Source organism: Centroberyx gerrardi, chromosome 12, assembly GCF_048128805.1.
Source record: "Centroberyx gerrardi isolate f3 chromosome 12, fCenGer3.hap1.cur.20231027, whole genome shotgun sequence".
Classification (NCBI taxonomy): Eukaryota; Metazoa; Chordata; class Actinopteri; order Beryciformes; family Berycidae; genus Centroberyx; species Centroberyx gerrardi.
The window spans coordinates 21837703-21863345 of record NC_136008.1 but is presented as its reverse complement, the minus strand read 5'-3'; the positions used below and the strand labels follow the sequence as shown (position 1 = coordinate 21863345).

General features: G+C 44.0%; 1 protein-coding gene across 1 annotated transcript in view; it reads right to left on the bottom strand.

The window, feature by feature from the left end:
• zfpm2a (zinc finger protein, FOG family member 2a) overlaps window positions 1-25351 on the bottom strand; it is a 42885-nt gene extending 17534 nt beyond the window's left edge. Inside the window, exons 1-2 of the mRNA XM_071902462.1 lie at window positions 25319-25351; window positions 24624-24735 (exon numbers count right to left, since the gene is read on the bottom strand). Coding sequence (XP_071758563.1) covers window positions 24624-24735; window positions 25319-25351 — 145 coding nt within the window. The remainder of the gene's footprint in view (window positions 1-24623; window positions 24736-25318) is intronic.
• Between the last annotated feature and the right edge of the window lie 292 nt (window positions 25352-25643).

Below are 25643 nucleotides of genomic sequence, written 5' to 3'. Positions count from 1 at the left end.
TAAGTGCAAAACTGAGAAGTATTGATCCGGTAATAGTGGTTCACGCTTTGACTCTGACACCTTAACCCTGCAGACATAATGTCATAGCCTCTTATCCTTTCCTCTTAACACAACCTGCCTATCTCCCACAAGCTGTCACCTCTAGTAATACGCTTCTCAAAAGCTCCCCTAAATCACTGAAATCATTGCACTTTCAGACATTATTTATTTTCCCACCTCTTAAAAGTGAAGCATGATTTACAGTTCGGTAAAAGGTTGTGCTTTTTTTTTTTTCCTCTCCTCTTCCACCATTCCCCTCTTTTCCCCAAAGACCTACTAGCTCTTTCTGTCAAGGTAATTCCATTTCTACCATTGTAAGAGCTTCTACGTAGCAATTACTATGTTAGGTCTGTGTAATTGTGTTGGCTTACAGCGCATGACAAATACAGTTGAGCTAGACCCTGCATAGTGATCCCAGATGTACGCTGGTTTAGACGTTTTCATTAATTGAAAGCGTCACTGTGTAACAGTGCAGTATTACACTCTGCCAGGTATGAATGAAGTCTAATACAGCTTAATTACTCCGCAGCTAAATATGTATTGTGGGGATCCCTTATGCTGGGCGTTTTATCTGTTACAAATCACAAGTTTAAACCACTCAAGGGTGGGAGTGATAATTAGCGGGGATTTAGGCATCCAGAATTATGACGGGAAAAATACATGAATGAAATCAAACATCTCTGTTACATACAAAAGGCTGTAAATGATCAGACATTTTGCCCGAAGTTTCTGATCGACGTTTTTTAAAGGACTGCCACAAGAGTGTCTGGGCCTTCGCTGAAGGATGCCAAACGTTGACATTATATGCAAATTTTGTTTATTATCTCGCAGGCAGCTCAGATCCTGCCTTGGTTGGGCTGGTGCAGCCCACGGCAACTTCCAAGCAAGGTTTATGCACAAGGGTTTCTAATTAGCTCTCTAAGGGCCACAGTTAGTGCAGCACTTTTCACAACAGCAGTTGGGAAGTTGTACACTAACTTGGAGGGCTCCATATGTTGCCCAGGAGGCCTGAGAGACAGGCTGATCTTGTGTGTTTCACATTATGAGACATTGTGTTCACTCCTGAAAACTGCTTTTCATTGTTCTGTAGATGGAGGGAAAAAGGTAGTCAAACCTACGAATGGATACTCCGACTGTGTTCAACATTATTTATCTATCTTTGGGCTGCCTTCATGTCAAATATTTCCTTTTAAATATGGAGGACTTGATGTATAATAAATTGATTCAGACAAAGGTATACAGGAAAACTATAAATACAGTACATGAATATATTCATTCTGAAATTCAACTTTAACTCTGATAGCCAAAAAGCTCTGACTGAACATTTACCTACACATGTATGTAAATTTGCATCATGTAAGCTATTAGACATGCAAACCACTGTAAAGCCACTGAGACCACTTAACAAGAAGTAATGCTGTTTGTGCATATGTAAACAAATGAAGTCTAATTTGAGACTGACGCTGCCAGCTCAGTCTGTATAGGAACATGGGCTACAGCATTATTCTGCTTCAGTACTGTCCATTTGAAGGTGCGGTTAAATCTACCTGAGCTAGACAAAAGACCTCATCAGCAATATCCATGTAGAATCAGCGTCTCCCTTGTAGGCCTTGGCTAACCTTCATCTCCAGGCACTTACTGGGCTTCTATTTCAAGGCTCTGATCATCAAATATCTCCTTCAAAAGCATTAAGCTCTCTCTTTTGCTTAAGAAAAACCTGGCGTATCCTCCCTCTCTTCTCTCTCTTTTTCTGAATTGCCATCTCAGTTTTCGCTCCCTTCAATCTCAATCTGTGCGCGTTCTGCTTTTGACCCCGGGAGCGCAAAAAAGACGATGTGCCTCATTAACTGAGGCATCACACTGGCTTTTTCAACTTATTGTCTCTCGCACCTTATCCAGCCCTTCATCTTAAACTTGGAATAAATTAGAACGATAACGATCGCGCGTGTGCCATTAGTCACAAATGAAGTGGTTAACGCAAGGGGGGTAAGATAAGGCTGAGATCTGATGCCGATTCATAAAAGGGAAGGCAGATTGTTGTAAAATGGCAGATAGACCGTGCAAATTGGGTGCCGACATCACGAGGCAATGTTATTACCAAATTAGCCTCTGTTTTTTCCCGCCCATCCTCATCCCAACGCCAGGAGGAATAGCAGAGAAAGGACACTATTGTATGGTGTTCACAGACATTATTCTTTGAACAAATAGTTCAGATTAAACAGGAGGCACTGATGCTGCCTTTACCTCCAAGATGTATTTGCTTTTAATTCATACATTCGATTGTGACATTTTAAACAATTTCTCTATTGAGACTCAAGGAATTACGGGCCAAATGACAGTACTGAGTAAATAGAAAATGGAAGGGGATGGGGACTTGATAAGAGAATACAGTGTTTGTTCAAGTTGAGGCTGCGGCTACTGTTGGCTCAGGAATGTCTTTTGTTCTGAGGTGAAGCTTGGGCGGTATCTAATGTTTAGTGATGGTCCTACAGCTTAATATCAGGTCGTTCCAATATTTGGTAGCGCAGGAATAATTTGTCCTATCAAAAAGTGGGTTTCAACTTCATGTTACCATTTTCAGAGGAGGATTTTTTTGTCGCTAATATCACAAAGGAGAAAGAGGGCGATAATTCAATTCAATGCAGTCGACAATTATCAACGTAGCAGGCAACCAAGTGATACACGATAGGCCGAGGCAGCATTACTGCTGTCTGAAGAAGACAAAATGGTAGATTGAAGGTCTCTTGAATCCGGGCTGTCGCTGGGGGTAGGGGAGCTCTTGTAATTTGCAGAACTGAATCCATGGAGCGGGCATAAGGGAATAAGTTGGAAGGGGAAGAAGACAGAGAACAAACCTGGCAGGCACGTTGAGGCCATGCCAGTCCTGCCTGCGCCACGCGGTGTGGCAGGGGGGCAGTGCCAGGAAATGTGGCAAGAGGAGGAAAGATCAAACAACAAGGGCTGCAGATCTCCACCAATCTGCTCTGTATTAATGTCAGAGCCAAGGAGCAGCTGAACCAGACGTGATCCACAATGTGTGACAGTGATGCACGCGTGTATGTGTGTGTGCGTGTGCGCGCGTGTTTCTGTGTCTATATGGCCATTCACCACATACTGGACCAAATTAATACTGGCCTGACTACTGCACCTCAAAACTGTCACAGTGTCTGAAACATTTGTCCAACTTGTCCTCACAAACTTAAGGAGAAAGGAGAAATTTACTCTTTGATTGCATTCTTCACTCGCGTACAGCTACATGCGACAACAGTTGAGTCCAAACACTCGCTCTGCGGTATTGTGTGTGTGTGTCTCGGCGTGTCAGACAGACAGTAGCCCATGATGGAGTGGTGGGAACCTGGTGCCTGTATCGACACGCCTCTCAGCTCCAGTGGGCTGCACACCCGGGCCTGCATCCTGCTCCAAAAACTTGTTCTGTATAGCCGCAATAAAGCAAGCAGACGGCAAATGAGCTCCACGCTGCCATCTCTCCCTCTCGGACAGATGGCAAAATTAGACAATATGCTTTCCAAAATTACACTGAAATCACATGGCTGCGGGTCTGTCTGCCTGTCTGCCTGTCTGTCCCTCCGTCCGCCCGTCCGTCCGCCCGTCCCGCACGGCACCGCGGCCGTCTTTGCCGTGGCGTTTTGCGGTGCGGTGTTGGGCGCGGCGTTGTGTCGGATGATGAGGAAGCCCGGGCCAGCCTCATTGCTGTTGATTGATATCGGAGCGCTGCGATGGGATGTAGGGCCAGCAGGAGCATCGGTGGACATGGGGAGGGGGAGGGGGGGTACGTGTGTGTGTGTGTGTGGAGGGGTGTATGGGCGGGGGGGAAAGTGGGCTGGGGAATGAGCCTGTTCTATGACAATGCATGATGAACAGCCTGCTATTTGGAGTGCATCTGCAGGAGCCAGTTTGTAGTGCGAGGTCCTTAGAGAGATGTGGGAGGAGAGCAAATGTTTGAGGAGCGGACTCTGCAACTGCTGAATCTCCCACCGCTCCATGTATTTTGGGAGTGACACAGAGCGTCTTATGACAATATTAGCCTCTATCGCTCCTTGTCTTTTTGAATAGAATCTTGAACTGGAGCCTGATAATGGTATCTTCCCTGATACGGGAGTCTCTGCTGCGAACTGGGAAGGTCTGCTGTTTTGGAGGAATCTCCGTCGAAAATCTTGTCTGAGGGAAATTATGTTATTCCTCTGCTATATGCAGCCTGAGATAGAATTGCAGAAGTTGGCAGTTTGACTATCTTGTCATGTAAATAATTGAACAGAGGGGCCATTCCCTCCCAAAAATAACTATCCATTTCATAGCTAGTTTAAAACAGAGTACTTATAGCCTAATTTGGGTATTTTTGGAGTATACCAATTACAGATGTATGGATCCATGAAAGGTATAAGACTTGCTGAGAGGAAATAGTCTTTTGCCAACTTTCAGAACCAGAGTAACTTAAAATACAGGATCAGCTTGACACAACGTTTCCAAATAACAATGATGCAAATGAACTCTTTACAGCTTCAAAATACATTTAAAAATCACATTAAGCTCTTTCATACTGTCAGCTGTAAAGAATAGAGTATCAATTTGAGAGTGAAAAATGTCCTCTAATTAACAAAATAAACATAAACACAACCATTAGTGGGGGTGAATGTAGTACTACAGATGGCAGGATGGTCTGATTCTGGATTGAGTCATGAATATAGTAGCCAGAGATCGCAGCGTATAAAAATTAGGGAGTTAGAGAGTGCCTAAAATAGTGAGCGGTTTCTATATGACAGTTGGAAAGTTTCTGAAGAAACTAATGGTATATATTTCAGTAGAATGATCACAACCGCAGACCGCTCATCGCTGACTTTGCTTGGCCTCCTGGTCTGTCGCTTGGGAGATACCTCAGTCCCCTCGGTGAAGGCTCTGTCTCCGTCTTTGTGCCCCGTTCAAGCAATTACGGCCGGCTACATGTTTTCATAGGGGAGTGGATGAGGGAAAGTGGGGGGCGGGATGGGGGTGGGGGGGGTGAACGGGTGGTGGGGGGGGGGTGTCATGTGAAAAAGTCATTTTGGCGCTGCACTCTTCAGTTCCGGTCATGCTCTGTACCGACGCAAATTAAAACCTCCCCAGTAGCCTATGTAAATATGCTGCCTACTGCGCTGCGCTTTAATGAGCCATGATATGAAAGACATCTAAAACCAACGGAAAATAACTGGCCACTTAAAGGTGGGGTGCGTCTGACAGGTGACAGGTAGAACCAGGTTTAAGACAGGGTTGGGTGGGGGTTGGGGTGGGGGGGTAGGGATGGGGTGGGGGTGGTGTGTGTGTGTGTGTGTGTGTGTGTGTGTGTGTGTGGGGGGGGGTACAGGATGACGGGGGCAGACCAGCTCTGGCATTCAGGAATAATCTGGAGCTGTGAGCTGCAAGCCAGGGGAGAGTAACCAGCTTTTTAGCCTCAGGCATTTCAAAGAATTCTGGGTGGCGGTGGTGGAGTGGGAGAAGGGGGAGCAGGTGGGGAGCGTGTGTGTGTGTGTGTGTGTGTGTGTGTCTGTCTGTGTACTTGGTGTGTGTGTGCGTGCTTGCACATTTTGTAGGGGGTGGGGGGGTGGGATGTTGTTGGGAGAGGAGTGAAAGGAGACAGTTACTATGTCTACTGCCTTGAGACACAGCTCATTGTCACCAACTTAAAAAATGTACATAATTTCCCCCGCCACACACCCAGTCCTCAATCCTCTAATAACCTGTCTTCTAAAAACCTTACAAGGATTACCTATCAGGAAATCTGCTTTGTATGCAGAATGTGATGGCGGAATGGAAATGAGCGACTGTTCAAGATGGCGCCTACCAAAAAGAGAACCACATCTGCACCGACCGATTAATCCGAAACATTCAGAGGAATCTCAAGTCATTTACAATATCACAGAATCCATAATCAAGATTCGCTGCCAGAGCCTGAGTCTGCGGCACAGAGTCAATGCCCAGTTCAATGAGGGCTGATGGAATGTATAATTTCATGACAGATGCACGCATTCACAGGGGAACATGGGGTCATTTTAACATTCACAAGCAAAAAATACAACAACTTATCCCAGAAAGGAAATGCATACCCAATTATTATTGGGGAAAAGAAGCAATAGCAAATGAAATGTGTGAAATGTTTGTTCACTGATAGCACAGCATTCATAAAATGCAAATTTTGTATTATGTACAAATATGTATGTTGCTTTTAATAGCAACATATCTATTTAGCTATTTAGAAACATGGGGTCCTATGGATATAAATATGCGTCTCTAATTGGACAAATCCCTGTGTATGCATAACATTAATTAGGATGATTATGTTTATTGTAAAGCTTATGGGCTTATTTGTTCTAACAGGTGACTCGCAGAGAAGACACATTAGGAACAAACCACTGTGGTCTTGGACACATGGAGGGAGGATACCAATTTAATGTGTGTGACAACTTGAACGCAATGCATTTCAAATGTGAAAATGGGGCGAACAGATATGTAGATTTCTGAAAATCGGTGGTGTGGTTTGTTGGTTTGAGCCTTGCCAAGCCATGCTAAATCCATTCTTTAAAGCAACGCAGTGAGCTATAAAGGTAGGAGCTGGCTGATAGGCTGGTGAGATCCATTGTTGTTGGGCCATCTGACAGTCTAACTCATGAGGAAGGGGGAAACAGAGGAACGAACCAGTGGGGTGCCTTATGAATTTAGACTAAGTTGAGATTCGACATTTGGCCAAAACACTCTCTCTCCTGTGAACTGTCAACGAATGCAAACCAAACCCACCAAGAACCACACTGGCGAAAATGCATTCTGCCAGCCGCTCTTTGTAATCCGTCGTGTGGTTTTACACGGGGGCCACTTTGACAACATGTGTCAGCATCAAGGATCTGGGGTTAATGAATATAACAATGTGCTGCGGAGAAATAAAAAATACTATCATGTTTATAATATGTGTAAATCCATGTATATAGGGAAATGGAAAAAATATTGTCTCAAAAGAGTTGACACTGAACAACTCTGACAGCGAATTCGCTTTCATAGATATCAGTGAATACACCGTCTTTTCTTGTCAGCCTCCTTGCCTGCCATGAATTTATGACATTGGTGAGAAAAGTTCATGGTAGCTGCTATGTGAAGGTGATGGGACCCCTATCTGACCAGACCGGGTCTCTTTTTATCCAGCGCCCCCCATCCCGATCGCGGGAGCGCTTTACAAGGAGCCATCTCTCGCCCCGGCAACTTTGTGTGACCTTGTGGGGCTGAATAAGACTGTAAAATTGATTCAGCTCCTGTAATAAAAGAGCACACACATTATCAGCATTCTAATTATAATTAATACAGGCAGCAGCGGCGGACCCATTATTTACGATGGGGGCCCATGGTAAGCAAACACAATAATAATCTGCTCCATATTTTTATTGATATGTTGATGAATGGCTCTCTTTCACACAAAACACCAATGGAATGTCTCAGTGGCCGATCATACAAGTGCTGATTATTTTACTGGCAGTTTCCTTCACCCCCTCCTCTCTCTCCTCGCCTTCCCTTCTGCCTCTCCTCCTCAGTCTTTCATTAGCCCTTTGTTTGTATCACCTTAAGTCTCTGACTCCAAACCTCATTACTGAGAGCTGGGTCAGGTGATAGAGTCAACTAACCTCTAAGAGGTGAATTACTGTCAGAAATAAACAGTCCAACAGCAACCTCGCACAAACCGCTGCCTGCCCTGCATAAGGATGTCTGTACACACTTCACACTGCAAAACTGTAAAGGGACGCAGCCACAGGCATTTCAAACCTTGTCTAATATCAAATGTGAATCAATGACGGCTGGATGCATAATGAAGATGGATCCTCTTTTGAATGTAACATCAGCAAGGCCAAGCCACAGTCAATTGACAGCTGTTTTAAATAGTAGAATTGAAATATTTCAGCTTTCGAAAATGTCCTTCCGCGACTTTTCCCAAAACCACTTTCTGTACAAACCAGTGTTGTTACATTTTCTAAACCACACAATTAAATGATACTCATAATTGTATTCAATTAATGGCTTGTTGGCCTTCTCTTAGACCCCAAAAATCATCTGGCCTTTCTGGTGTTAAAACATTCATCCTGTGGTTAAAAAAGAGCTTGATATATAGCAGTTACACAATGTAGAGTGTTGGCAGAAAAAAAGAGAACACTACTGTGTGCAACCACTAAATAGCCTGTGAGGAAGACATCAGAGCTTTCTCTATCCAATGAATATCTGGTTTACTAGGCACAAAAGGACCCTACTGCCTCACAGTCAAAGTGTGTAAAATAAAAAGACAGCAACCTCCATATCTAGGTTATCCTTTATAATTAGGTGTCTATGTAGCTTATGCCATTTCCCCTGTTTGATAATTGTAGTCCATCCCTCCTAATTTTGCAGAGAGTCAGAAAAAAAATGCTTATTTGTGCCTATCTTCCTTATTAATTCTCCTCACAAATCCTTGATTATTTTCCAATCCTTTCCTCTGATATCTCTGGCTCTGTTTGTCTGTTTCACTCACTCCTCCACTGAGCAGTCTGCCTGCCTTCTCAATCGCCTGTTTTGTTTCCCGTTTTAATGAACAGTTGGATTCTTTTATTTCTCTACAAGTGCTGGATTTGCCTTATCACCCCCCGTCCCTTTGAGGGTTGCCAATTGGTTTTATCCATGGATGTATCATTTCTTAGGCTTCCTCTTTTTTTCTCCACAAAGAGAAAGAACCACTCCGTCAACAAGCCTCTCCGGAGCCAGAGATTAAAAACCTCAACATCACCTACCTTCCAGCGCTACTCCCAACTGGTTTGTGTAAAACTCAATTAAACTTGTCCCCACTGAATTTCACATTACAGTACATTAAAAGGAAATTCTTCAAGCGTGATGACAAAGCTCAAACCTAGCTTCAGAGCCGCTATTTAGGAGCTTTCCTAAACGTTGTAGTCTTCGGGGTTTTAGCCTCATGTTGATGCAAAAGGCAAAGACAAAGAAAGGTTTCTTTTGACTTGGGAGAAAAACAAACTTTATGATTTATTTATTTACAGACAAACTAAAAGTCGCAGCCTCCGCTTGATACGCCGCATATAAACAACGCGACAAGGTCTCAGTCTATCAATTAGCTCGCAACAAAGGTACGATGCGGTCTTTTGACGATTAAAGGTAAATACTCTCACATGTAATCACAACATAATGATAGCTGTCGACCGTTTGACATTAGCCGTCTTTGTAAAATCAGGATGTAAATCTTTGGGGGGGGTTTGCAGATTTTTTGATCTCAATTTCAGAGCCCCGTTGAGTCGATATCAAATTATTCCGCCGCCTTCATACAATCTGTCTGGGTGAAAAGGGAGTGTTCAGTCAAGCATCACGCTGACGGAAGAGAAACACTGCAGGTCGATGTGTGTGTTAACTTCATTCACATGTGATAATGTGCTTTCAACCACATGATAGTGAACCTGATAATTTAGTGGGGGGGTGTATGTGTGGTGTGTGAGTGTGTGTGTGTGTGTGTGAGGGGGGGGGGGGGGGGGTATTTAAGACGTCGTCTCTTTGTGAAGAGCCTGTGTCTTCTTGTGTCTCCTTTGTAGCCCTGTTTTCTTAGTGAGAGGGAGAGAACAACCACAGCAGTAAATGTGGAGGGTTTCCTACAAAGCAGAATAGGAAGGAGACGGGGAGGCTTGGCTCGGCTCTTCACTTCAGCCAGGTCGGCTTTACAAGGGAGAATCTGGAGATACACTCCTCTTCTCTTCCCCTCCCCTACTCTCTCTCTCTCTCTCTCTCTCTCTCGTTCTCCCCCATAGAACCATTCCTCCTCATAGCCCAGGAATTTAAGGGCAGCTTTGAACCCTCTCAGTGCTGGGCGTTCCCTGACATTGTACAATGTGTGTTTGTGTATGTGTGTGTGTGTGTGTGCACACGCGCCTCACGATCAGCCACCTAAAGGTGTTTTCGTGCTGAGATTAGTGGATGAGGTGCAGTCTGTGTTTTGGGCCAAACATGCCCATCCTTTGACACAAGGGCGGACTCCGACTCTGACTGGGCTACGGACCAAGATCACTCCCTCTTGTCTCCTTTGCTTCCTCCCCAATCCTCTCCAACACATGACATGTGTCACTGCCATAGATCTGCACTGGAAGATACTAGCAGTTCAAGGTCAGGGCAAATCCCCAAAGGAGAGAAAAGGAAAAAAAAAATCTCATAGGCCCCTTTTACACTGATCGCCTATTTAAAAAGTTCATTTTTCTTATATGCTTAGCATATTTCATGGTACTATAATGTGAGCACTATAATGTGAAATCTCCATTAGCCAAGATGGGCGCTGCAGTAATGCAATGGATATGTCAATTTTCTTGTTCTGTAAAAAATAATTTTTTGGGGGATTTAAAATCCATGTAATATTCATATTTTCTATTCCACAGCACAATAGCCAATGAGGAACTAAAGTGATTATACATAGCCAGAGTCAAATTCCAGGGCTGTTATCTATTACAGTTAAACAAATCAACAGAGGGAGAGCAGGGCACAAATATTCTGTAACCACATTTCAGCCCTTTCCTCCCCCAAATATCTGTTTGATGAGATAAAACATGGAACAAAAAAACTATATTTAATATTTAATCAGGGGATTATTTTATACGGCATTACAAGGAGAGATGAATCAGAAAATCCATTGTCTACAATATCATCATGGACCCTACATGCACCGGTCTCTTTCCACATGCGTTTGTCATCCATCTGGCCCTCTGTTGCATGTCCTCAGCAACAAAAGTTCAATTAAGTTTCTCCAATAACAAAATGTTATTCCATCCAAATGCATTTCCGGGGCCAGGTTAACTCAAGAGAGGAGGGGACGGGGGCGCCATGTAATTATTTGGCACTTACAATGTCCTACACTTCAGATTTGTGAGGATGGTGAGCAGAAAATCTGTTTACTATGGAGCAGAATTCCCCACTCTTCACTCTTCTGTGGACGGAGCCTTTGAATAATTCATAGTGGTAGCCATAGGCATATGCAATGGAAAATGTTTGTGAATATCACACTAAAGATGGCATCCTCCATAATGCTCAGTGTGCCCGCCATACCCACAGACCTCACATAATGTAATTGGATAAAAGTCAGATGCTGAATATTGAAAAGCTCCATATTCTTCTGAGTCTCTGAAATGTGCTAATTGACTCAAAAGCAGCTGCGGGAAAGGATTGCATGGCTTATTGTCTTCATATATTTATCTCCAACACCTCATTACTTTTTAGTGCAGTTACAAGAAATAAGTGGAATAAATTTACTAACTGAAACTTGTGTTCAAAAACCATGACCTTTCCCAAATAGAACAAGGAAGAAAAAAAAAAAACCTCTTAAATTAGAATTTCATTATTCTGATTTGGTCCAGCAAAGATGTTATTGTTGTCATTTTACTTCTGTTGACAACTTGTCTCGTTGGGATATTACTGACTCAAACACTGTGACATGCATTTTACATATCAAAACTGCCAAGCCTTTCATTTAAAGGCACTTCATCTTCGGTGACAACATTTTTATTGACAGGTAAAGCCCCCGAGATTAGACACGGTGGTCTAATTAGTCCCTTCCTCCACTGTCATATTTACACACCCAAACCCTCTGAAAGGAAAGTGGTACAGACAAAGCCAACACTTGGAAGTGGAGACGATGATGGATGCGGTGGCCATCTCACTGTAGAAAGGAGCGGGTAGGCTTGCTTAATTCCTGACATGAAATATTACCTGCGGCGCTCGACAGAGCAGACCTGCTTGGATGGCGGGAGAGATAGCATCCATCCTTTCAGTATAAGAAACAAACAAACAAACAAAAGCTCCAAGACCCCTGACCCGACACAGGAAGTACAACTGATAAGTTAGTACCAATTTCTTCTTCTCCTCCCGCTTCTCTCTTTTTCCTTTGAATAGCATTCCGCTGCCTTTGGCCCCAGTTTCACCTTGCTACGCCTGTGCCCTTCTATTAAAGGTGGTAATGGCTGCCAACTTCCCTCGGGCCTTTTTTTTAATATTTGTCACTCATGAAAGAAAGAGGGGGGTTAGGGAGATGATAAATCTTACTTTTGCCAGCTAAGGGCTTCTATCTCCCCAACAGAATAAAATCCAGTCCAAAACACTGCTGTGCGCATTAGGAAGCTGTGGGTTTAAGCCTTGTCCGCCATGATCAAACCAGGATTTATGAAGCATCATAACTCCCGACAACATCCAGCGGCTTATTAATTTTATATATTTCTGTCCATTCCCTGATATTCCCAGCCTTGACAGTCACTCAAGATAAGCCAAAAGCGTTCTGACAGGATGGAGTGTATATATATTTTTCACTGTTCTGCCGCTCCCCTCCAGTTGAATAGGTTTAGTAGAAACCTTGAGACTGCTGTGGCATGATTTGTCTCTGGTTTTTGTCTTCACTTGCAACCTTCCCATTTGTAAGGGCCCTTAAATCAGCCTTGCACTCTGCTGAGCCACGAGAGGAGGCCAGACAGGGAGGGAGAGAGGAGTTGTTTGTGTGTGTGTGTAAGTGCATGTGGCTTTGTGTGCACGTGTGTGTGCAGTGAGAGAGAGGGAGAGAGAGAGGAGGTGATTGGCTCCAACAGAGTATCACACATGTGGTTGAATTTTAATCAAAACACTCACTAATCACCATTTACAGGCCGTCTATATAAAGGCCTGTTCTCCGATATGAGAGGGCAACATGCTGATAGGGTTTAATTTAACTAGAGTCTAGGTCGAAGGCTTGATTTAATGTGGCCCACAGGAAAACTGAGCAGGATGGAGAGAGAGAGAGAAATGGTAGTTCTTTATGCAATGATCACATAAGTTCACATCAATAAGGCCCTAACCCATTACCAGAAACACTACATGGAAGAGGAGGGGCGCCGTGTGAGCGCAGCTGCTCTTCAGTATAACGACAGAGCAGCTCTCAACTCTCCTGACGGCTTCTTTACTTTGCTGACAAGCTATGTGGAACCAATACAGGATCCTGACAAGCTTTGTCAAGAGACCACCCACAAGACGAAAAACCTATGAAGCTAAAAATAACGGGTAATTCCATTTTGCAATTATAATCACTGATGCAATGTAATTACATATTTAGAATGTAATTAAAAGTAACTATTTAAGTATACACTAATACAGAATTGGCATTATTTTTAACACTATCCTCACATAATTACAGATTGCACATCAAGATTTTACACGTCAGATGTCCTCAAGAATAACTTTCAAGTTTGTACTGTTTGAATTTTTGAAGGACTTCATTACCCATAAATCATGTGATGTGACGTCAGCTAATTGCGCCAGATAGAGCGTCAGATAGAACTTCTTTTTTTTATCCTTATTTAAGCAGGGAGAGTTGACTGAGCACTCTTGCTCTTTTTCAGCAACATCCTGCTTCACCTTCACACAGTTCAACCCATTCACACCTGGGAGCTGCCCAGTACACAGGCTTCTACTGCAGATGGCGGTTCAATGCCTTGCTCAAGGGCACATGGACAGTAGTTATTGAGGGAAGTAAGAACATTACTCATTCACTTTCCATACCTACATTTTCCCAGTTTGTGCGGGGGTTTGAACCAGCAACCTCCTGGTCCATCTTCTCTACCCTCTAGGCTACCACCACCCACAGAACTTAATGTTTCTTTCACCCAAACACACTTCCTTTTGAAGCGTGAACTCTCCTGAACTCTCAGGACGGGCCTCCTGCGGGCAGAAGCCTCTGATGTTGCTCTGATTTCCTACCCAGCACGTCTCCCGCTCGTCCTCGCTTCTCTTCCATCTCGTACTAAAAGAGAAGCCGCCTGCATCCCGGCCACGACCGAGCTAACTAGCCACAGCGGCTATCGTGCCCGGCAGTGTCCGACTAAGACCCTATAGCGCACTAGCCGGCTGCAGCCACAGCGACTGAAGCACACAGCAGCGAGGAGGCAGGCAGGATGTAATCTCCAGGGGCTGTTGATACAGGGAAACACACAGGGTTTGGGTCAAAGGGATTAAAATGGTGGAGGTGCTGGATGTAAGAAGGAGAGGGGCTGTGAAATAGTGGTGGGAGCAGCGGGCGAGCCACCCCATAACAGAGAGGAGTGGGGAGATTACAGGGAAAATGGCGCAGGGGGATTCCTGCAAGGAGAGGGGAAGCAGTGACTCCAAATGGCATTGGAACACAGCATTAGTAGCCACTATTCAACAATATGCAGGCTTAGCAGGACCAGGGCATCAGGAGAGGTGGCCATGTTTTCTCTGCTGGTCAAGTGATGCTCAGGCTCCTCCTGCAGTTTCTATAGGTGATGGGTGTAGGAAGACGGGCCATGGTGTGGGAAGGACTAGCCCAAATGTCTGCAACCACATATTACAGCTTCACAGCCCACTTGAAGACTTTTGTCTCCCTTACTAAGTCTCCCCTTCTGTGAGTGGGACTGTCTAAATATTGTCAATGCCAAAAAAAAAAAAAAAAAATTCTCGAATCTCAAACAAAGGAGGCCAAGTCTGCTGTGTAATCTGGAGAGAGGTGGTTTGAGGTTTTGACTGAGCCGTTCATGCCTATGCAAACCTCACATGGTTTGGATAGAGTTCCATCAACAAAACATGTCAATCACTCTCCGTGAAAAAGCGAGAGATATGAGACTGAAACATATCTCGCATAGACCCAAATACTGTACTCATGGCTTCCATTTCACAGTCTGTGGGAGAGCGGGTTCAAAAAATCTTACATCACATTTTTCAATCCAGCTATCCAAGGGCTCAGATTACGGTTACATTTCACATTGAATGGACTTGTGTTTCCAGCAGTCTAGCCCTCTTCTAGTATGCTGGCTAGTGGAGCGATGACAGATTGGTTTCCACTCACTGCATGGGGGAGCACAATAGAGTGGCTTTGACAGAGTAAGAGAAACAGTGCATCAATGCCCCCCCATCTCTCTTTTTCCCTACACACACACACGCACTCTCTTCAACTCTCTCTCCCTTTCTTCTTTCTCTCTCTCCCTCTCTCTCTCTCCCTCTCTCTCTCTTCCCTGGGGCTTAGAGAATGGATGGCCCTGTCTGACCTGGACGACACTGATGTCTAGTCCTCTACACTACTGTACCTACAGCACGCCTGTCTGCTCGCTCGCTGCTCTGTCCACGCTCTCTCTCTTTCACACACACACACACACACACACACACACACAGTATGCACCCACAAGGAACACAGGCACCCATCTCTGTCACCCGGTGCCGACAGGCAGAGGTCACCAGAGCTCAGCCTCTAAAGCAACCTGGGGGAGGTGGGGTCCAACATCGGCTTCAGCCATAGCCCTTACTCAACCAATACTGCTGTCATGGCTAAAACAAAGACTTTCAAAATGTATAAACAGTGCTGCTACTACTGTAACTTACAGTAAAACCACAACTGGGAATACAGCCTGGTTCTTTTTGGGAGTTTTCAGAGTTGGCATCCCCAGCCAAGAGGGTCTCCACATGGTTCAAACATGAATAAAGATGAAAGATGTTTTTTCATGCTTCTGGCTAGCGCTCAACACCGGTGTGAGTCAAGGTGCAACCAAAAACAAAGTAAAATAGGTGCAGTTAAGAGGCGCCACTCTTGCTCACAATATAAATGTATTTATTTTCATCTGAACAATTAAAATCATTGACGTTTCGGCCCGCAAACGCCTTCATCAGGATTACTTATAAGTTCACCAAGTGCACAAGTACCATATGTCCTGCTATAAGCACACAGCTCATTGGGGAACCCACCTCATGCATCCCTGTGTCCTTACCCATGGCATTGGGCTTTAAGAGTCGTAGAATAGCTAAGATCCCTTGACCAGATCGCATGATAAAACAACCCATAGATAAGGCAGCGCCAGAGGTGGCTCGCAGTGTGTTCTCCGTGTGCGCCGCAATGAGAAAAGAAAAACTGCGATATCACACTGATACCGTGCTCTAAACACTACGAGGCTATGTGTTTTTTTTGTTTTTTTTTGCAACGCAGGTGGATGTACAATCAATAAAATGGATTAGCTGCAAAGGTATGTATAAAGGTTATCGCCGAGTTCTCCTGCATGAACACAGCGGCGACCCCACAAAACAATTTTGTAATGTGTCTACCTATTTCTTCAGAGAAAATCTGATTATGTTTTGCCCCCCCCCCCCCCCCCCCCCCCCCCCTCCCAAAACAAAATTGATTTGCAGGGGTATACATTATAAAAGGAAAAATGAATTCTTTGCCACGCGACCCCATAACGCCTTAATGGAATTGTAACTCTATTCTGTACGATCGTAACAGTCAATGCTGTATCTTTTCCTTTCAAAGGTGCATCAGTGTTTGTCTTCCACTTCATCTTTTCCCTCTGTCATGTTCTCTTCCCCTACTTTATTGTTTTTTTTTTTTTTTTTTCCACAGTCCGATCGCCGCCTCTCCCCCTCGGCGCGTCGGAGTTGCACCTCGACTCAGTTTCACTTGTTTAGTTCCAGTCGCTGCAGTCCTGTGTCAAACCCTCACACAGACTTTAACCGTGTGCTTTTCCATCACGCTGACTGACGATCTAAACACCCCTCCACCCCAGTGATTCTTCTATCTATCTCTCTCCCTCCATCTCTCTCTCTCTCTCACACACACACACTGTGACCCCCCCTCAAGCCTGATAAAAAAAGCCCCCCCCCCCTCTTCCCAAAAGCTGTGTGGATGTGCAGAAAGGCCCCTCTCTCCAGCTCTCAGCTTTTGTCTCTGATTATCCCTGCACACACACACACACACCCCTCCACGACCCCCCACACCCTCCCCCTACACACACATACACTCCTTCTCAAACTGCTCCTGGATCGTGTGTGTGTGTGTGTGTGTGGGGGGGGGGGGGGGGGGGGGGGGGGGGGGGGAGGTTGACTCTGACCAATGGCATCCAACAGCAGGGCTTTATCCCAAAGCACATTGACAATGCTTTTCACACCTACTTACCACAGCAGAGATGGGGGCGGTGGGCTGGATCATACCCAGGCCTAAAAGCAGGCTAAGGGCTTTTAGAAGACACACACAGAATGGACTCTTTAATTACTGACTCCAGATCCTGCAGTAGATTAAAAAACCTTGCGGAAGCTTATTTTCATATCCGAGGAATTTTTCAATGAATATAAAAATGGTCATTGATTATGCCGTTAAGGGAGGGAAGTTAAGAAGGGAAATATAAAGTACATATAATCACATTAACTTGCAGTGATTAATGGAATAAAAATGTGATCTTTTTTCCCATCTGTATTGAACACATTCAATACTGAAGAGACATGCTCCAAATATTAAGAAGCAGCTCCTCAAAATCCACTTAACCAGTTCAATGTTCAAAGACATCTGCGAAGGCAATACAGATAACTCATATAACATGCTTATACAGAACAGATAGGGGGAAAAAACGCACATGCGCGCTGGCACGCATGCACGTCGCGCACATGCCCACGCACACATGTGAACGCATGCGCTAAAACAAGTCTCTAGACAAGTTCAAAACATTACAAAAGCAATCACTCGGTTCTACTTTTGATGCCTGCAGCTCTGTGTACATACTGGGTGTGTGTGTGTGACTCAATTTTGTCCATGAGCGTGTGTACGTGTGTGTGTGAATATGTGCATCTTTGTGAGTGTGTGTGTGTGTGACTGTGTGTGTACCCCTCCTTTGCTCCCAGACACACAATCAGCCTTCCTGCCTGATCGATACCGAGGTATTTCTCATCATTGATTATACAATTATGGAGAAGTTAAATCAGTGACACGCTCTCATGTACAAGCACATTAACCAATCCAGCCGGCGGTGGAGGCGGAGAGGAGGCAAGCAGCTTCCTCTTCACCTTTTTTTTTTTTTTTTTTTTTTTTTTAAACGTGGTGCTTAAAGCGAGCTCGGTGTAGTCCAGGTACTTCACTCAGATGATTATAATGCCACGAGGGTGCAATACATCACTCTTATTAGCCACACTGGAGCACAATGGTATCATAATTAATGGTCGCAGCAGGATTGAACGCTGCCCTGACATGGAAAAGTGGGCCTACTTAAGCTCTACAAGGCATTTAAATATGCAGAGTGAATGGCACAACCCAAACCCTCCTGCTCTAAGGACAGCCCACGCTCATTAGCCTGACACCCTCCGTGGCATTGATACAAGGACGACCGGCTGCACTCGCGCACACACAAATCACAAGCACGCATGCATCTACACACACACACACACACACACACACAAACACATCGAAGCGCACACTTAAAAAAAAAATGCGCACGCAGGCATACGTTAAAGCATGAACACGCATATATACACACACACGGACTCCAGCAACAAAATGTTAAGTAATGTTAAGTACTGATATATGAAAAGCTTCAGTATAAGGCGCCTTGTCTCCTGCTCCTCATCAGTGCCCATCACTTCTTTTACATTCTCTCCCTGTATTGTTGTTTTTGTCTCAAGGCTTAGGCTATAGTGAATGCAGATGGACATATATGTGTCAGCAGCCATTATGCGAATTTTTGGTAATGGCGTTTGGTCTGTTTGTGCTGTGTGTGTTTGCGTGTGTCTTGTGTTGTCTGTGTGTGTGTTTGCAGTGAATGTGGGTGCTGTGACAGAGTGTGGTGTCTGGTGTCTGTGCTATACTGTCTAGCAGAGGGAAACTGCCTGCACCACGAGAGAGAGCGAGAACAATGCACATAAAAGGCTGTCGGAGGAAGCGTCTGGAGCTGACGTCTTTCACATGCCTCTGAATGGAGCAATAACAAAGTGTGTGTGAGCGTTGTGTGCGCGGACGCCCGTGTGCGCCTGTGTTTATGCGCGCCGGTGCGTGCGTGCGGGAGAGAAAGAAAAAAGAGAGCACGCCCTCTTGTATATGTTTGTGTACATGGGGAGAAAAACAGAGAAGAAGAGAGAGAGCGAGAGAGAGAGAGAGAGAAAATGTGTATGTGTGTGCTCTTCTTAGTCATGTGTGTGTTTTCTATGTAATCATGTGCATGTGCATGAATGCCCGTGCTCCTAAATACATGTGTGGGATGGTTAAGTCCTCTCAGATCGCCATATGATTTGGATTCTGTTGTCCTTAACCCACCACACACCCTCCTCCTCCTCCTCTCTCCTCTCCGTAAAGCCAGCTTTACAATTTCTCCTCAATTGCTAATGTGGAAGCCGCCGCTCCAACAACACAACGCCACACTACAGCTGCCAAACGCCTAAACCAGCCGCTCCTCGCTCCCCGGCTCACTCCAGCCTGACCGTACCCAGTTATCGCGTGGCTCAGTGCAATCAATTATTGTTGCAGTGGAATCATTAATAATTTCCTAATGAAAACGATTCTGTTGATCTCTGTTGTATTTTAATTAAACATAATTAGTCCGCTGCTTGGAGCTGTGGTGGGGACTCCTTTAGGGTACAATTTTGTTTTAATACACTGATAATGAAATTTTTACATTGTGTCAGTTGTTTAGTTATTATTCAGTCACACTATTTCGCTATGTTCACAGATAACAGATAATAACCCTCGCACCTCCTATTCGCCGTAGTCATTTTAAAAGAGGAGGGTTGAAATGAACAATTAAATTTTGAACTGTAAGAGTCCTCTCCTCTCACCGTTTAACGCTGCCACAGAACAGGGCAGAAAAGAGTGCAGTTTTATGGTTTAAATTCTGCTTAAAAAAAATATAAAATACAAAAATGAATGTGTATGATGCTGCAGTTGAAACAGTACATTGCAGTGGGGTTTAAATGCTGGTTTGATAAAACAGTGAAATAGAGCTTACATCTATCCAGGCAGGTCAGACAAGTTCATCTCATGCCTAAGAGGTCTGCAGCTCTGGAGCAGCGGACGGAGGAAACACAGGCGTAAAAACGGATCTGATGGTGAGGACTTAGAGAATATGAAATCATACAAAGACACAGTGAGTTAGCTAATTCTGCACTGTCCGGGCTTATGTAAAACGCCCTAGTTACATTGGTCAATTTCCGCACGAACAATGGGCTAAGTTGCTCTGGAGACTTATTGGACATGCTGTATCTGAATGTGGTCTGGCTTAAGAGGCTTACTGGTGAAAAGTTTAGGTGACCTCTGAATAATGCGACATAATATGGTCACACTGAGTGTGTATAGTTTCAATGGAGTCAGATACCAGGTAACAATGGCGCAAGCACAATGAAGGCTCACACTGAGAATGAATGGAGTCATATCTTATGTTAGCCCTCGACATGACACTCGTCATTTCTTTAACTGTACGCTCAGATCTGACTCATCTCAGCCAATATGCACATTTAAAGGGGCCATATAAAGGAATTTGAATTTTTGTCTGTTTATATACATATGTGATCAAATATATTTAATGAATCCATTGTTAAAATTTGATTTTGTTTGAGTGGTTAAATTAAAAGTTATTGCATTTTCAAAAATTCATCCTTTTTAACCTGCAAGTCCAGTCAACGCATCACAACTGGACTTGGATTTGATTGGCTCCCTCACTAAACAGTAGCCTAACTAAAATCCTTCCAAACAGGCAGGTTTGCAGCATTTGAACCGCACCTCCTCCCCAATACTGTCAAATTCCTTCATCGGTAATGTGTCGATTCAACTGAGTGACATTTGAAAAAAAAAATCAAAATGGTGTTGAATACATTTTTCCTCTATTAAATCTCTCCTACTCTCCAACTACGTTGTTTATCAATCTGTTGTTTATCTGTACAGAAAATTCTCCACTGGTTTCTATGTCTCACACTCTCTCTCTCTCTCTGTGTCCCTGTCTGTCATTCTCTCTCTCCCTCTCCCTCTCTCCCTCTCTCTCTCCCTCTCTCCTCTGTCTCCAGCGTTACTGTAACATATAATTACTCTGCAGACTTGCTGCCTGTTTCTAGAAACTTCAGTGGTTCAAAGAAACTGTCGGAGTGTGGAGGAGAGCATTGTGGGAGTTCCAGGTGGATTTCTCGATAATGAGTTAGCGCAGTAGTAGAGTTGAGAGTTTTAGTAATGGCTGGCTGCTAAGGCTCTTCCTAGGAGTTTAATGTAAAACAAATAGGGCCATGCTGACAGCCTGGGAAAAACAGATATTGCACTCTTCCCTTCCACTTCAGGGCTCTCGCTGTCTCTCATTTTAAGAAAGGAATTCAAAGAAGAATTTATATTCATGAAATGACTCTGTGACTCATAATTTGAGACATTGCTATGTCGCAAACATTACTCTTGTTCGTCTACTTCTAATTTTTTAATGGGAAAATGTTTCTCTCCATCTGGGCTAAATGATATAGACAGGAGAACCCAATGCTGACAGACAAAAAAAGCCAGAGTTTTGTCAGTGACAGGAACTGTAGAACCCCAAAATAGGCAAAAAAATGAAATTTGTCATTTTACACTATAGGGTTAGCTTGTCTTGGCGCTGATGACCAGGGGCGCCCCGTGGGGGACTCGACTAAACCACCCCGCCGCTTGTTACACACTCCACTGCATGTATTATACATTTCACACTGCTGAGATACAACTCTCACAGGAATCATTTTGCCGCATCCTGTCCTCTCTTCCTCTCCACACATTTCCCCGACTTCCTGAATGACAAGCGTCGAGGATTGAGGATGTGCGGCTGTACATAACGCCGTACACAAATCAAATGGCAGAGTGACCAATGCTAAGCTACAGCGTGAGCCACTCAAACCAATCACCAGTCCCTACACAGAGATACTCCCCCATAGATTCCCACTGGCAGGCGTCCAAACCGAACTGCTACTATCTTTTCAGGCAGCCCTAAAGAAAGCCGAGACCACTGAAACGTGAGCCAAAACATATTCTGCAAACATACTGTGCATTGAGATATTCACTGTTTTCCATAAGTGAAGCATCTCAGGGAGCGACGGAGCGGCCCACAGAGGAGAAACAGCACAGGGGTGAAGATATAAACAGTCAGGGCCTCGGCTGCTCTAGGTGGGCACCTGCAGCAAGTTACTGCTGGACTCTGAAGCACTAAGTCCCTTTAGTCAGACTATCTGTACTGGTGTCGTCGCGATAAACAACACTTCGATACAACGTTGCAAAAGATTGAATTCAATATTGATTTTTATCGAGGTTTGATATTTTTACCAAACGCTGAAACTCCATTTCAACGTCACCACCAGAGGGCGTATATGTGCAGATTGGAATAGTTAAATAGTTAACGTAGGATTGGAATAAATAGAGTTGCAGTGTGTCTCTTGACAGTGGACTGCAGCAGTCAGCGCAAAAAATTCAACCAAGTCAAACAGCTGAAAAACATTCAACAGCGTCAAACGGTCCACCACTTCTTCAACTGAATCCCAGACCACCTAAACTGAAAGTGGAGCCAGGGGCGAAATGTGGAACTATTTCAGTTCCAGAGCTGACAAAGACGGACACCCGGCCGACACATCAAAACCCTCTGTGCAAAAGTTGCTACAAAGCTGCTCAAGTCAAGAGCGGCAACACCTTGCTTGATGGTTTTTCTTGTGATATCATAGTAGTATTGAATTTTTTTAGATATTAAACATAGCTTTTGTTTCAAAGTCAAAAATTCTGGTAGTTCTGGAGAAGCTGGGAAAATGCTTTTTCCAGTATTAGTATTTGATAAAATGACCCATTTGCCTGGAACACATATATTACATCCATGTCTACACATGCTAAAAATATAACAAAATGAATAGAACTGTATATGAAAGAAAAGGTAGGTTTTTAATGGTGTCTTTTTGTGTGCGGCAGTTGGATCCTCGGCAGCCATGACTGTAAAGCTCCAGCAGTGATTGTCTCAGTTACCATGAGGTGACAAGAGATATTTAACTTCTACTCCGAGATTTAAATTAATTCTTTGTATTCAACATTCCCTCTATTATCGTTCATCATCAGTTGGCAAGCGTGCGATGATTATTGTGGAGGATTTACCGTAATGAACTTATACTAATACACTAGAACACAGAACAACTCTCACAAGGGGACGACTGGAGATGTTATTCTGTTTAATTTAATAAGGTCAAACGGGAAAGTGACAAACAAGGAGAGATGGGGCTGTGAGTGATGCACAGTGGAGGTGATGCTGCGACTCTAAGGGAGAGCTGTGTGGCATGTATGTGCTGCTATCTGGAGGATATCTCCTAACATGTATGAAGAGTGGGAGAGGAAATTATACAGACTTAACAAAAAGTGAGAAATCCTGTTATTGCCCTTTTTTTGTTTCATACAGTCAGTCTCCTAGCAAAAAGATTAGAAGATTTTAAAGAAGTGCATAATCTTCTTTAACAGCTTATCAAAACTTTAATGATTTGGTGATAAAGAGCACAAAGTTAAGTAGCCGGTTAAGAGGATAACTCCCCAGTGCAGTCTAGTGATTAGTAGATGAGAATTGGGAGACCGAAAATCCGGGTTGCAAATCCCACTCCTGCCACTTATTCACTTTGAGGGAGAAGAAGCTCCATTTCAGCTTTGGGGTATTGTCACGGGGTAATCATTTTGAAAAGTGATAAATGGAGCCCCTTTCCTTCACCCTTTGGAATCCAAAACACATCTTTATTTACTTATTTATTTCGCTGTGTCTCCCTGGTTAACACCCGTCAAGACCCAATTATAGCTGGAGAAGCCTTGTGTTTTCATGAGGAGTGAAGACACAGACTGTAGTGTCAGTGGCTCATACAGCGTAAGCATCTCCTCATACAATCTGCAACCTCACACCAACCAAGCTCTCTAGACATCCATGTTGGGCTTTTTTAATGAGGGTTTTCTTCTTCTCTGGACACAAATCAGCAGATTGAGTCGAGTTTATCTTCATGCCAGTAAGTCATTTGGGTTTTTTTTTTTACGAGTGCGCTTTCCGGGTCGCAGTTCATTCGATATTTGAATAAACAACGTGGATTTTTGACGGAGCTATTGTGGTTTTTGCGCATATCCATTTCTGGTGGGGCTTGTATGAATATGTCTAATTTATAAAAAAAATAAAAAAAATACACAGCTTAAGTTTTGCTGAATTAGTTAGAGGACAAATGAAGCCAAATGGCTAACCCGTCTCCACCCCCGCTTTCCTCGCTATCTATGTTGAGATAGGGATTCACTTAGTATAAAACAGCAAAAAAAAAAAGGGGCATTATTTACCTTGTGAAATCTAAAGACCATTAACTTAGTGTGTCAAGTGATGTTTCTCTGTTCCTAATCAGAGTTTTAGTGATATAAATTACTCTTCGGATGAGAAAAGCAGATATGGCATGGGAGCGTGTGCATGTGTGCATGCGAATGTCTCTGCGTGTGTGTGTGTGTGTGTGTATTTGAGTGTGAGTGTGTGTGTGTGTGTGCGTGTGCGTGCGTGTGTATATGTCTGTGTGCCTTTGTGTGTATCCTTGTGTGCATGCATACATATGTGTGTGTGACTTTGAGAGGCAAGTAGAGTAAGAAAGAGAGAGGAAAAGACAGAGAGGGAGAGACAGAGAGAGACAGAGAGAGAGAGAGAGAGAGAGAGAGAGAGGGAGGGAGACAGGCAGAAGTTGAGGGTATGGAGGATTGTCGGTGTCTTTGCTGCGGTGCGGTGCGGTGCGGTGCTGTGGCGTGGTGTGTTGCGCGGCGGAGAGATAACAGGATGCCGGCGCTGCTTGCTTACCTTTGCTGTACACCACACAGTTGTTTTTGTTGTCTTCCGCTCCCTGCCAAGTCACATCCAGCAGCCACCTGGGGCCGGCGCTCAGCACCACCGGGACCGAGCTCTTCGTCTTCTGGACGGGGACAGATAACACACACTAATCATTTGCTTATTTTGGTGATTAAAGAAACATTAATAACCGCCGAGTTACGCTCTTCCGCCGCAGTGAATGGCCATAAACAGGCAATTTCAGAAACTATACAGTATGCAACTCAAGCCCTCTTCCCTCTGTCCCAACATCCCCCCCCCCCCCCCCCCACACACACACACACTTTTTTTTTTTTTAACATCGCTGAGAAGATTTGAGAATCACAAGGGCTTGTGTGTGTGTGTGTGTGTGTGTGTGTGTGTGATGGTATGTGAAGACCAGCAGGAGAGGACAGAGAAAGGCTGTAGTTGTGGTTGGAGTGCTGACAAATGGAGGGCGGCTGCATTCTAGGAATTATCATCCAGGATTGAACCCAGTGATTCAGCATCAGATCTACCAGATTAAGAAACATCTCAGGTGTCTGGGAATTACAAAAAAAAAAAAAAAAAAAAAAAGAAAGAAAAAAAAGAAGGCCGATGACTTTCAGAGAGAACGAAGCAAGTGTTCAGCGGTGAACTTTGGGCACATTGTGCCTCGCTATCGCCAGGATCTCACTATTTCCTGAAACAACCGAGGAAGAATTTAAAGAATCAGTATCCATTTCAAAGGGCGATTGAGGTTAGCGTTTTATAATATGCCGGAAAATTATTCTGAATGTGTAAGGTCATTTTTCTTCTCGGTCATAGGTCGAACGTGGAGTTTTATTTCTACGAAAGGCACAAAAAAAAAAGCAAAAAAAAAAAACAGGGAGATAGAGCACAACATCCACCATAATAGATTCACATGGAGCAGGGTCACCAGATTGTGGCTTGCTCTATTTATTCTCATATGATTTTCTATTCTGTTTTATTTTATTTTCAAATGGCATTTTTTTTTTTTTTTTTTTTACAAAG